Source organism: Tubulanus polymorphus, chromosome 3 (assembly GCF_964204645.1).
Source record: "Tubulanus polymorphus chromosome 3, tnTubPoly1.2, whole genome shotgun sequence".
NCBI classification, from domain to species: Eukaryota; Metazoa; Nemertea; class Palaeonemertea; order Tubulaniformes; family Tubulanidae; genus Tubulanus; species Tubulanus polymorphus.
The window spans coordinates 3,132,228-3,145,816 of record NC_134027.1 but is presented as its reverse complement, the minus strand read 5'-3'; the positions used below and the strand labels follow the sequence as shown (position 1 = coordinate 3,145,816).

Genomic DNA, 13,589 nt, shown 5'->3' with positions numbered 1-13,589 from the left:
AACACAGCTGCCTCCTTCTCATCAGTAAGTTTTTTTTGTCATGTCTAAGCTCCGTGAGAAATTTGCCAATGATGCTGTGGTTACAAATGCCTTTATTCGTGGGTTGTATTCCTTATCCACTTCCGTACTTTACTGTTTCCCAAGTTTGACCAAGTGGCAGCACTTTACGGGCTACACCGCCGTGATCTGAACGTAGTAGATTTCGATTTGTGAGAAAGCAATTTGGTACCGGTACGTCCTAAATCCCCAGTTTACACAAAGCCAAAATAATCATTAATCAAAAATAGGGAGTGATTGAAGTGTGTGTATATGATAGATAAGGACCAAAGTGTAACAGCCGCTTCTTGTTAAAAGTCAAGACTAAATTAAACATTTTTTTAACAAAAAACCAACATTCAGAAAAGACCTTATTTTCCCGAGATGTAGGCGGTTGGAAATTAACTCCATTTTTAGCGCTGTATTTCATTGTGATGTTTGTCTTCTTTTATTTTGTAGATTTTAAACTCGGTGCGTTTCATGGATTTATAACGAAACAAAACTAAAAACAAAATGGCAAGAAATTCAGAGAAAGCGATGACGACGCTCGCGCGTTGGCGTGCGGCTCATATAGACAAAGTGAACGAACAAACGAGACGGCCGTATCTCGCATCGGAATGCGATGATCTTACGCAATGCGAGAAATGGCGGCGACAAATAATCGGAGAAATTTCGAGAAAAGTCGCTCAAATTCAAAACGCCGGTTTAGGAGAATTCAAATTACGCGATCTCAACGACGAGATCAATAAATTATTACGCGAGAAAAGACACTGGGAAGATCGAATTATCGAACTTCACGGTCCGAACTATAAGAGGATCGGGCCAAAAATGCTCGATTCTGAGGGAAGAGAAGTTCCCGGCAATCGCGGTTATAAATATTTCGGGGCCGCGAAAGATCTCCCGGGAGTGAGAGAACTGTTCGAACAAGCGCCGCCTCCGGCACCTCGTAAAACGAGATCGGAACTGATGAAAGAAGTCAGCGCCGATTATTACGGTTATAGAGATGAAGAAGACGGAGTTCTGATTCCGTTAGAGAAACAAATGGAAAAAGAGGTTGTCGCAAATCTCGTCGCTAAATGGAAGGCGAAGAAAGAATCCGACCAGGTGGCGCCAGTTTCCGAAGAGAAAAACGAGGATGATGATGACGATATATACGCAGTCGATGCCGTAAAAGAAACCGATGGGGAACCTGTTGCCATGGAGACTGAGGAGGTTGAGACGAACTTTATCGCGCATGTTCCCGTGCCATCGCAAAAAGATGTCGAAGAAGCGTTGGTGCGACGAAAAAAGATGGAATTGTTAGAACGATACGCGTCCGATGTGCTGAAATCCGATTCGGAAGATACTCGTAAATTACTTGGACTAACAACACCGGAATAATTATGAAACAATTTATTTGTTTTCCTATTTAAGGATTGAAAAGAAGCATTTAATTTTATAATCATGTTTTTCTGTGGTTTGTAGGTTTCATAGACTGGGTATGAAAGCGACCCTTGACACTGTTCTGCACTACAGGTTTCAGAGGAGCGGCCACCCCTTTCATTTTACATCCACCCCTCTGAAAATCAGCCATCCCTTATAGAAACACTAAAATTCAGCTCAATTTTCGTTTTTGGGGATCAAAAGCCTTGCTTCTTCAGCAGCCACAATAACGACATACATCTAATGAATGCAGCCCTTTCAAAATTCCAGCCTATGGAGAAAACTGTTTAGGATAAATTCAATGTTTCCAAGTGTTATCTTTCCCCCACATCTATGAAACTTGCCCCAAGTTTGGGTTATCGAACCAACTTTTGGTTCAACTGATATTTCATTCATCATTATAATTTTCAACAAATTTGTATTTGTATCAATATATGTATATATTATGTATGATAATCTAACGAGAGATATCTGAATACTGAAAACTGATGTATCATTGTTTAAATACAAATTCGATATAACTTTTCATTAAATTGAGAGGTATGAGTTTTCAATTTTTAGAATCGAAATGATGGAAACGTTCGTTATTTATTTTTAGAATCGACGAATTATCACAAAATAGCTTTAAAGTCAAGCAATCATCGATATAATACATTTACATAACATGAACATAAGCTAAGACAATAACAATTAAGATTAGAATCTATAATTACTCTTAATAATCAAACACAGCGTATTTGTTAGCCTATCTCTGGCTGGAATAATCAAGTCTTACTAGTTTGATTCAACAATAAGCAACACATGTAGCACCATTCGAATATGCATTAGGTAATTAATCTAACACAAGTTAGTTGTACATTCTTAGATTTCATTGAAAGCCTAAACAGTTAAGTATTAGACCTCTCCTCATGAAAAACATTTCATTTTCCCATAGAACTACGGTCAAATTCTATGATTTCCAGAACCAAACAAAAAATTTGAAAGCTTTTTGTGAAACTGAGCCACAATTCTCATTATCAAAGGAAGCTCACTACTTCTGTAGTGTGAAAACTTGTATAACACCTATTTTATCTTCTGCTACATACAACTCAATAATCCAGAAGTGCATATAAGGACAGGTCATCTGAAACATGCGTAAAATTGCATAATCTCTCGAGTGAATCTCTTTCCTAGTTAATAATCATGAAGGAGGCTCATTGCTTCTGCTGCTTTACAGCGTGTGTCTGCATCTTCATCTTTCAACAGCAATACGAGAGCTAAAAGGGATACACGTATATTCATAAAAGTATAAGAAATGAAACCAATGTTTAATAAAATGCACGATGAATTGTTGAAGTTTACCTCCACAAACATGCTCTTTAGAAACGTTGGCATGTTTTTCTTTCGGCAAATTACCGAGTAAGAAACCGACAAATAAACCGGCATTGCTTCTGATTTCCGACCACATGCTCTTGAAAAATGCAACTCCTCCCATCACGTAGAAGTTGATCTTATCGGGAAAATCGTGAATCTGAAATAACAGAACTTTACATTACACATGCTCCATTCGCCTGATGAAGCTACTATTCATTAGTAGCGAAAGCTTGAGCGTATAATAATCAAGTGAACCTATGAAGTACTATTCGTCTCGTGTTCATTCTACACAACGTTAGGGAGCGTTCACAAATTACGTACCTCAAAATTCAGTAACCCCCCTCGCCCCCAATGGAGGTACGTAATTTATGAATGCTCCCTTAACATGGCTCCTCTACGAATCAAAACGTGCCTTCTAAGAGTAGAATAACTTCATAAGAATAACTTTCTCTTCCTCTATTTTGATTTCTTACCAAAACTTTCACAAGGTCGTTTATAAATTCTCCATAGTGAAGATGTCCTTCATCCAGTAAAAACTTCTGGAACATGTTATTCAAGTCATCAGATCCCATCAGCGGGCCCAGTAGGCGAAGTGCATATTTACAAGACTGAAAAATTAGATACCGGTAAGAAATAAGTTCACTCAGTAAAATACTTTGAGGTTCCACTGTATTGATTATTAGTTATTTAATACCTTCACAACATCTGAATCTGGATCATTCAGATGCATTAGCAGACTGACTAGATTGGAATGTGTTTGTTCAAGGAAAGGTGCTTTCGACGGTCCATCTCCAAATCGGGATAAATTGCCAAATAAAGTAAAGGCAGCAGCCCTGACAGAAGCCTTGTCCTATTCAAAGAGGTTAACAATGTTGATTTAATATACATGTACAACATCAATGTTGTAAATTACGGAGGTTTTCTTTTTAAAAACTCACCTTTTCAAAACAGGGCCGTATTCTCAATGCAATATTGATCAAAATGGCTCGAATGTTTGCTTCATCAATCTCAGCAAGTATTTTAGATAGTCCACTCATGGCTTCGAGAGTAATATCATCTTCCGGATCTTCCTTATCATCCATACCTGCCATCATTGCTGACAGTACAGTCGTCGAAAACTTCTGCACCTGTAAAAAGGTGAATATATATTAGTCTCGCCGTCAGTCTCGCATCAAGAGGAACAGAGAGCTATTTCCTATATCTGACATTTAATAAAGACCCGCAAGTCCTAACATGGGTAAATCATGCAACCACTGCAATAGCTAACGTTTAAAAGTTAAATTATATGTTATTTGTGAAGAATGTACCAAGTATGTGCATGAATATGTTATATACTATAAGTAAATGTAAAGACAGACAGTTCTGTGTAGGATAAGTTCATATTTTGAAGATGAACGTTTGGTTCTAGTATATTCGGCCGGTATGAGGAAATCTACAGTACAATCTGTCTTCATGTTTACTGATTTGACACCAGGTTAACAAACACGGCTCCTATACAACTCTTCATGTTTTATACTGGTAACCGTCATTAATGAAGAACTCTCTCAAGAACTATTAGAATATCTTCTCTACTCATTTACGATATCAAGACACCAAAATCTATGTATGAATACAGTAAAACCTGCTTAACCTGTAACTTCTCACAAAATAGATTATGATCACCAATGATCGCCAATTGAATCTATGTCCTCGAATCATTCAAATTGTAAATACGAATTTTTGTATTTTCTTTTTTCTCTCCTCACCTTGTATCTTTTTTACGAAACAAAGACTTTATTATCATTATTATTATTATCAAGCTGATTCAGAGTAAACAGGTTTACTATAGATAAACTAAACAATTTACCACTCCTCGTCTTTCGATTATCTGCAATAATGTATCTTTATCTTTTAGCAGTTAACAATCCAGGTGAAAATTTTGGGATTATTTACATCTGTGTGTACATAAACACATACATTTCACTAAGGCTAAACAAAAATGATACCTTGTTTCTCCGCAGCGGCCGGGTCATTTTTGTAAAATATCATAAAATTTGTAAACAGTTCATTTCTATAGCGGCCGGGTCTGTTATGGTAAAATTGATCACGATTTTTAAAAAAGTAATGTATAGGGTAGATAGGCGGCCGGCCGGGTCAACATTTAAGCTCAGCAGAGCGGAGAAACAAGGTATCAATTTTTTTTAGCCTAAAAGCTGAGATAATCAGCTAGATATAGTTAACCTACCTGTTCGCTTCCAACGCTGGCCACATTCCCCATACCACGAATGCACATCTTCCTGACCACATAGTTGTTATCAACTAATCGACCCAGTAAGCTGTTCACCAATAACTCAACTAGCGTCATGTCTCCGCTACAACGTTGATTAACAAGCTGAAAAAATATCATATTCAAACTTTCTATATTCGTACGATGTAAACTGATAGCGCTGAGTTCATTTTCATTTCGCTCACCTCTGCAAAGAAAGCAGCGACTGCAATCCTTTGAGGATCGTACAAGCTTGATAAAACAACGTTCAAACTTGCAACTATCTTCGTCATGTTCTGTGACTCATGACCAGCTACACCCCTGTGAAAACAGTTACAGTTGGGATCAATGAAAAATATGGAATTATAACATAATTTCGCGTTATAAAGAATGGTATTTTCATTGCATTTGAGCTAAGAATGAGCAAATTCGTTCTCTGAAAAAGTTAAGTGGCATTAAAAACGATGGCAGCGTTATAACAGACTTTCACTGTATATGACATTTGACTGAACTGTTTATTTCTGAAAAGGATCGATTGTTACTCCACGTACTTTGCGAGCAGTCCAAATGCTTCAGGATATGTTTCTTCATCTTCGAATTTTTTCCAAGCTTCCTCACCCTCCAGTAATTCCATTATTCCTTCACAGTTAGCATTCATGAGGAATGTTTGGAAGGTTGCGACTACCTCGCTGTAATAAGTATAATGAATTCACGATGATTTACTCACTATTCTATCACTAATTGTTAGTTACCTAAACCTTAAACTTTTATACGATACAGCTACGGTATAAACCTCACCTACAAGGCTCTATTTGTGCATCTTTCGACGGTGACACTGGTGGTTTCTTACTCTTTTTGTCTTTCTTATCTTTCGACTTGGTTTCATTGTCCTTTGGTTCTTCCTACATGCACATCATATACACCAAGTATCTTAGTTTGTGTAAAAGTTTTACTAAAATCTATATCAATTGACTCGGTTAATGTTTACCTTTGGTTTTGGAGGTTTTGTTCCAACCATCGAGGCCATCAATATCATTATTGCTGCTAACAATCGATGGAAATTCTCTCTCATAACTTCCTTCATTTCTTCAACTTTGAACATTTCCCCCAATGCACATGCGATCTAAACGACAAAGAAGAGTAACTAGCGTTGAACTGCTGAACCACAAATAATTTCACTAATGAATCTACTTACTGCCAAAGGGTGAGGCATTGCCACTCGAATTGTTTTCTTTTTGTCTTTCGGATCAGGTTTCTCTTCATACGGTAAACTTCTACTCAACATGTCTAACATAAAATCTATAATGTTCTGAGCTAACTGTGGATCCTGAGCAATCATTTTCCAGCTATCACCCATATCCCTAGACAATGAAATAGCAATCGAATACCAATTCTGCTTACCGGTAATACCTACTGGAACTTCATGTACATACAAAATATTTATTTCATAATTGTGATAACTTACTCATCGTACGGCAAATTGTAGTTCAGAAATGTTGACAGAGTAGTGTTCAGATGATTGGTAGCAAATATTCGAATACACCTCAATGTACCGGTTCTTGTTTGCGGGAATGATATCTCTTTTAGCTGCTTTTGCAGAACACCTAATATTCTTTCGACCTGAGATAAAATGCAGCATTATCAGATTAAAATCCAGTGAGGTACATTTCGTTGAAAATCACAAGTAATTGGCACAAAACCTTACATCATGATGGAATTCACCACCGCGAGACTTGGCAACATTATTCAGTACTACGCACACTCCAGATGAACTGTGCGATTGCGCATCAAGCAGTCCGTCACAAAGGCGATCACAAAATTGAATCAGTTGACCAGGTGGAACTTTTTTCGTGAAAACCTAAAATTCAATGTACACACATTGATTCATCTGTTCATATTTTGTAAAATGTATGAAATGAAACTTAGATGAATTTTAATAATACCTTTGATAAATCATTAATAACACTATACAATACATTTGAATCTCCTTTCTTGAGACGGTCCTTTAATGTAGGTAAGGCATCAACCATTTTGTCATGATGATCGTCACTGTGACCTTAAAAAAGAACATTTAACATCAAGCAAAAGAAAGTTCAATATCAATTTTTCGAATGTTTTTTACCTTCATATTTGAGGATTATTTTCAGCACAATTTGAACACAGTCAATTGAAGTTTGTCGAACAAGTAAATCTGGGTCGGTGCATCTCGGCACAAGATAACCCAACACGGATCCAGCATTTGACATCATGTCCGGTTGCTAAAAATGGCAATATGATATCTCATAAGAAATATAGCGACAGTAGCTATATAAACTAGACTGCTATGTGGTTTACTTACCCCCATTCCAAGTTGCATTTTATTCTGGTAGCAGGTTAACATGGACAAAGTTGTGAGCACAGCACGTTGCCTTTCATGGTCACTGACCGATACCATCCATGGAACAACATGCTTCAAAAGCAGCAGTATTTGTGAGATATTAATGTCAAATCAAAATGAGTAAAAGCCTCTAAATGAACTGACAGAGTGAGTTCCTCTGACTAAAACCCTTAAACTAACAGTAATAGTTTTTTTTACCTTAAATATACTTTCAAACCCTTCAGGATTTAAATCTTTCATTAGAATCTCATTCAACATGTCATTTAATGAATCTAGAATCACTTCCAAAAGAGCCTAAAATATACAGATATACAAAATATACAAGTAATTGAAAATGAAATTTAGACAGTAGCAAGATTGTATTTGGTTTTGCACAGCACCTCTTTTTCAACCAGGGTTTCATATGATTCTTCTTTTGATTTCTTGCCCGATACACCAGGGCACGGCAAACCATACACGCTATCCATGGCTACTTTAACAAGGGTAAATACATCTGCTTCACTCAATTTAGGGTCTAGTTTACTTAGGTCAGCAGTGAAGAAAAATATCGATTTACCATATGCAATATGAATAGGTAAGAGTTCAGTACTTAAATGTGGCATTAGCCACCTATGTGACCCCACAGAAAACTACAAAATTTGGTTAATTGTCCATCAACTGCCTCCGGTTGCCATAGTAAATGGTGGAATAGCCTGCATTTTCGATAGGGGGGGGGGGGTGGGCATCTCGCCTGTCCCAATCCTTGCACGAAGTTTAGTGAAATCATCAAGAATCACAGGCTGTACTGTGCTATCAGTGCACACTGACTAAAATAAGATTTCTTTCCCCACCAGGGAGACATTATCAATACTAAAATGTATAAAGATACACTAACGAAGCAGCAGCACTCAAACACAAAGCACGCGTTTCACTATTCAGAACAGATAAACTCTCAGCCTTCAGGTAATTCTCGAGATATGTCAATAGATCGGATTTTTTCGTGAAGTTATGCGCCATCTGCAGATGTGAAGGGTGTAATGCTTTAGCAATCAGTTCCACGGCACGAATCAAGTTTTGTTTCACACAGGAATCCTGGAAATAAATTTACATACATGTTCACACTTGTTATAACAAACATTACAAGTTCAATGTGTTTTACAGAAATAAATGACTCACTTTCACTGAAGTAAATTGAGGATCAATAGTTCTGAGTATCGATGCCTCAATTCGTGACACTATCAATGAAGGAGGTCCGTACAATGTCACATAGCCATAACATAACATCAAAGTGGCTTTCATTTGCTCATTCGGTCCTTCAGACTTATCCTACAGCAAAAGATTCAAAACGTTTTTCAACATATAGTACCTCAATTAAACTTGATGTTCAAATAATGTTCAAGGATTTCAACAAGAAATTGTACCGTGAATATTTTTAGGAAACTTGTTTTCCGATTGCTGTCTGTTTTGGACATCATTTCCAGTTTTGTGAGCACTGTGTCTAGATGTGAAGATGCACAGAATCCAAGAGCAATGGCACAACCCTGAAAATTTCATAATAACAATATCATCACATATCGAACCAAGCATCGTGCAACAGGTTTTCAATAGATAAATACTTCTCTTTCCAGTTGTTCGGTATGTTTTACTGTCCCGAATATGACATCCAAAGAATTGGTAACAAAATCCTTCTTAGTCGTTTTCCTCATCACAATGCCAAGAGACTTGTACAGAAAATTCTGAAATGTACAATGGAAGATTAAGAATTCTGATGCAAAAGAAAACTGTAAGCATAAACTAATCATATCGTACCTTCTCTTCAGGAAGTGAATGGTACAAGCTCAATTGTTGTTTCATATCTTCACCAAGTTCACAAATCCAGTCCTCATACTCTACTTCGTCGAGGCTTTTTGACAACATCTTGAAATTGGACAATGATTTGTATTCAAATTTGATAAAAGTTTGGGCGTAACACGATAAAACTGTGAAGGGACTAGTAACAAACCTTCAGTAGCAGGTCTTCCCAACTTTTCTGTGACCATTTCTTATCATCTTCAATCGAATCTAGAATATATCATGTACATAGAAATATATAACATTTTCTGATTATTCAATCTTGGAAATCTAAGACAGAGTTGAATAACAGAGCCATAATTCTGTAACCTTTTTTGTAATTTCTGTAAATATACATGAAGTACTGAAATTTGTGATGAACAACATATTCTGTTATCCATATGAATATGAAGTAAAGTGAAAAATGTTCAAAAAGTAGCAGATGAAACAACATCACTAATGGGTGAAAAGTACAACAAAAATCCAATAAAAGAAAATTCCCTCCTTCCACAAAAGATCTCCCATATTCATTCACTAGGCTACATATTAATGTACATGTATGTTTACCATATTGCTGAAATTTCTTGGTCAAACCGGCAACTGAAAATCATTCATTTGTTTATGAGTCATGATGTCATACATGCATGTACATGTATTAGGATCAGTGCATCAATTCGTGTAGCATTCTCAATGAGATATTCAATAAGGGGACAATACCTTCAAGGAACTGAATGAGTTTTGGTATGACGGTATCCCAGAGGTTCACAAGATTTTCATGTAGAGTTGGTGATAACGCTTTCATGGCATTGAGCACGTGTACACCTCTGTTCTGCCCATTCTTAGGTAAGCCAGCCAGTACCTACATGTACAAATACACAATCAGTCTATACAGTATACCTGTAATCAGTTTATTTGATCTAATTTGAAATGCTTTCATGTCAAAATTCATGATGGACAAATAAATAAGCTTGCATTCAATTTCAGTGAAAACTTACAAAGAGTCTCGCTATTAGTGCTGTTGGCTTGGGAACATTTACTGCAATGATTAATATTTATAACAGAATGCGATTGGAACAATAATTTTTATCCGAAATAATTACAGATTCTAAAATCACCATACCTTGTTCATCGTAGACGATCATGTAATCATCAGCATTTTCCTCCCTCTTTTTACCAGCAAGGTGAGCAATGCATTTGCAAACCGATCCCAGAGCTTCAACATATTGGTCAGGTACAATGAATTCAAGTAAATAAGGCCAAAGTACCTGATATAAAAAATATGCTTTTCATTAACTAACATGTATACGGTAACTAAATAGCTATACAATTGCATACAGAAGATGAAATAATTCTTACTGCTTCCATTTTCTCAACAGTAGTTGTTGCTAACTGCAATATGTTTCCACACATGCTACGAAGAGCATCATTGCTCACATATTCCGCATCAGTCGGTCGCCTAGACTAAAATCAAAAATTGATAACTAAATACCAGACTTTCTAGAACACAGAAACAGCTTTTTGAGTAGATCTGGCAACTAACCTGGCTGTCTGCTGGTAGCGCGCATTGTCGTATGATAAACTCAACCATCAACTCTCCACCCTCTAGTTCAAGGTAGCCATGATCAGCCATTGCAATAATTACTTGAGCAAATGACTTTTTGACCTTTACAAAAAAACACGTTCATGATATATTAATCACCATCGATAATATATTAGTTCTTCAATGAAAAATGTCCATTCACCTTGTTGTTCGTTTCATTCAGCATTATCTTTAGTCCACTAACGACAAGAGACTGTTTGTTTTCCATGTGATCATCTGCTGCATTGACTATATGTCTGAATATGGACAAAGCTCCAACTCTTATCTTTTCATTGTTGTTCTCTAATTTTTGTAGTAGGAAACCCACCAATCTATCAGAAAATGATCGAGCTAAAACACCAAAAAACATCTATGAACATTCATATTGTATAAAGTTGGTTCATCTAGAGATGGATACTTACTTAAAACAGCGAAGCAGCGCAGAAGTTCATTGTGGTTTTTTATAGTATATGGATTGGAATAATCTGGACTGTGGCAAACCTTAGAAAAATTAAGCAAGTCAATATCTACAGGTCGTTAACTGTATTTTACCTAATTCTCAACAATCAGGACAAAATAAAATAAAATCCTACTTGTGGGAAAAGATTATTCAGTAAATTGTCCAAATGAATTTCAAGCATCTTACATCCATCTCTTGTAGCGGCGTCCAACACGTAGCATAATCCCTACACAATCAAAACGAATTCACAAATGAACTACTAAAATTTCACTCTATTTGTATTATTTCGGTTGGATTGTGTTAATCTACCTGGGTAACATAGTACGGTTCTTGATTTCGTTTGTACAGTGCGATGATGCCTGGCAATAGTCGGGGCAACTGTTCCTCAAGTTTATCCAATGTTATTATGTGAGCCATATGACCAACTGTCTCAACAATAGCTATTCTCAACTGAATACGAAAGGTATAGATAATAAATGATCAACGTTTATCATAATCAGGGGGAAAGTGGAATGTTCAAATATATACTTTTGGTTCTTTTGACTGCAGCCAGACATTAAAAAGCACATCATATGCTGAATACATCTCAGCTGAAAAGCTTTCCTTTGTCACTGACGTATCTGGTGCATTTTCAATGTTAGCTACATAGTCAAGAATAGCATCACAAAATTTCCCAAGCGCTGAAAAAACGTAGAAACTTAAATCATTTTCACTAGTCCCATACGACCTTAAGTTTTATCACCATATCCATAAACTGATTATCATAAGATTTTTCATAGTTTATTTCACTGGAAGCCAAATGATTTTCTTAATGAAGTTTCACCTGCTGCAAAGACCCAGCGCACGTTGTCTAGTTTTGCCATGCCTAACATCGGTAGCATAGTCCCTAAAACTACTCGAATGAAAGGAACCATTCCATAGACTGAAATAGAAAAATATCTTTGACTTTCATACCTCTATTCATTTTTCACTAATAAACACTGGTATATCTTCTCAACTAAAGTACAAACCGTTAGAAGTTGCCAAATTTCCAAGCGTTTGAATCACAAAGAAATGAGGTAATGTTCCTGGCACAAGTTTCTTTAATAATTCCTCCATGACCTGAATGATGTACCTTTTACCCATTGCAACTAACACTCCACTAGCAGCAGTCTGCCAGTCTGGAACAACTTCCTAATCAAGAAAATAGAATAAACATAATGCTGAAGCTAGAACTCATCAAAATAAGCCTCAAAAACAATTATCAGGCTATAGGGCTATAATATATCTACCTTAGATTTGGTAAGCTCATCGGATGCTAAAGTGATTATATCCAGTGCTAAGGACTCTTTAATTTCATCAAGAGTTTCTTTTATTATTTTCTCCATTGTAGAAAGAATAATGACTCTGTGGCCTTGACCAAGCTAAAGTTAGAATTTTTAGAATGACAAAACTTATCATGTAACGATGAAATATATTTCTACCTGCAATGTTGTAATCATCATTCAAAGACCGTTTCACACCATTCTAAATTGATGAATGAAATCACTTATGAAGAATATGTGCTCGACCTACCTTAGTATGCTTGGCAATATATGCATGGCAGGAGCTGAGAACCATGGCTGGTTGTTTTTTGCCAAGTTCAACCAATGATGAGCTAATGACATTCCTAACTTTTTCCGATTTGTCATGGGCTGCATCGATTAAGGCCATGGCAAGCTCTGGAAAATATTTTATGGATTCATATAAACCCTATGAAGGTAACTGTTTTCCTGCGGGTAGGGTAAGTTTATGGATGCACCTATGCTGCCGTTGAACTAGGCCAAAAGTTTTAACTTGAACGGGGTGTGATTTTCTTCACAAAAGTGAAAAGCGCCAAGAAGTGATTTTTTGCATCTTGAACAGACAGTGTGATGGTATGTTTTCTAATAGAATAATATATGATGAATATTGCAGGATTGCACCAATTGGACCTTCTTCTAGGGGTTAAGCCCGCAATGGCTTTTTTGCCAGGACACCACATCCAGTCAGTCATCATTCACTAGTCAGTGAAGCAGTCTGATCTTTTTAGTGGTTACACTCTCTTATTTTGATGACAATTCTCACCATCAACTTTGCCGCCTGTAGCACGGATATCACACTCTTCTGGACCTGGCATTATCATAAACGGTGCATCACTCTTGACAATTTTAAAAGGAAACAAATAAAAAAATTTCAATCTTTCATGTGACACTTCCTGGTTTAGAGAAAGTTCATTTCCTGGTTTGCATTGTTATGCCGATAGACGGCGAACGAGTAGAATGAAAAAGCACCTCACTTGCCAGAGGCA

The 13,589-nt window shown here is 36.7% G+C and overlaps 2 protein-coding genes across 2 annotated transcripts; one reads left to right on the top strand and one right to left on the bottom strand.

Annotated features, from left to right (window-relative positions):
* Positions 1-148: 148 nt before the first annotated feature.
* On the top strand, positions 149-1,427 carry LOC141901664 (pre-mRNA-splicing factor ISY1 homolog). The gene is made up of 2 exons (XM_074789070.1): positions 149-231; positions 496-1,427. The coding sequence occupies exon 2, from the start codon at positions 550-552 to the stop codon at positions 1,414-1,416; it is 867 nt and encodes a 288-aa protein (XP_074645171.1). The 5' UTR covers positions 149-231; positions 496-549; the 3' UTR covers positions 1,417-1,427.
* LOC141901610 (maestro heat-like repeat-containing protein family member 1) lies at positions 1,413-13,505 on the bottom strand. The gene is made up of 39 exons (XM_074788957.1): positions 13,367-13,505; positions 12,836-12,981; positions 12,553-12,684; positions 12,292-12,454; positions 12,105-12,203; positions 11,810-11,961; positions 11,591-11,731; positions 11,415-11,507; positions 11,244-11,322; positions 10,985-11,172; positions 10,783-10,905; positions 10,599-10,703; positions 10,363-10,507; positions 10,238-10,278; positions 9,960-10,101; positions 9,415-9,473; positions 9,222-9,329; positions 9,029-9,148; positions 8,834-8,953; positions 8,589-8,738; positions 8,302-8,504; positions 7,814-7,955; positions 7,632-7,727; positions 7,395-7,505; positions 7,179-7,314; positions 7,000-7,112; positions 6,762-6,914; positions 6,522-6,676; positions 6,252-6,417; positions 6,045-6,179; positions 5,855-5,958; positions 5,608-5,745; positions 5,263-5,377; positions 5,036-5,182; positions 3,750-3,938; positions 3,506-3,661; positions 3,285-3,419; positions 2,800-2,968; positions 1,413-2,714 (listed from the first exon to the last, which is right to left on the bottom strand). The coding sequence occupies exons 1-39, from the start codon at positions 13,422-13,424 to the stop codon at positions 2,632-2,634; spliced, it is 5,010 nt and encodes a 1,669-aa protein (XP_074645058.1). The 5' UTR covers positions 13,425-13,505; the 3' UTR covers positions 1,413-2,631.
* Between the last annotated feature and the right edge of the window lie 84 nt (positions 13,506-13,589).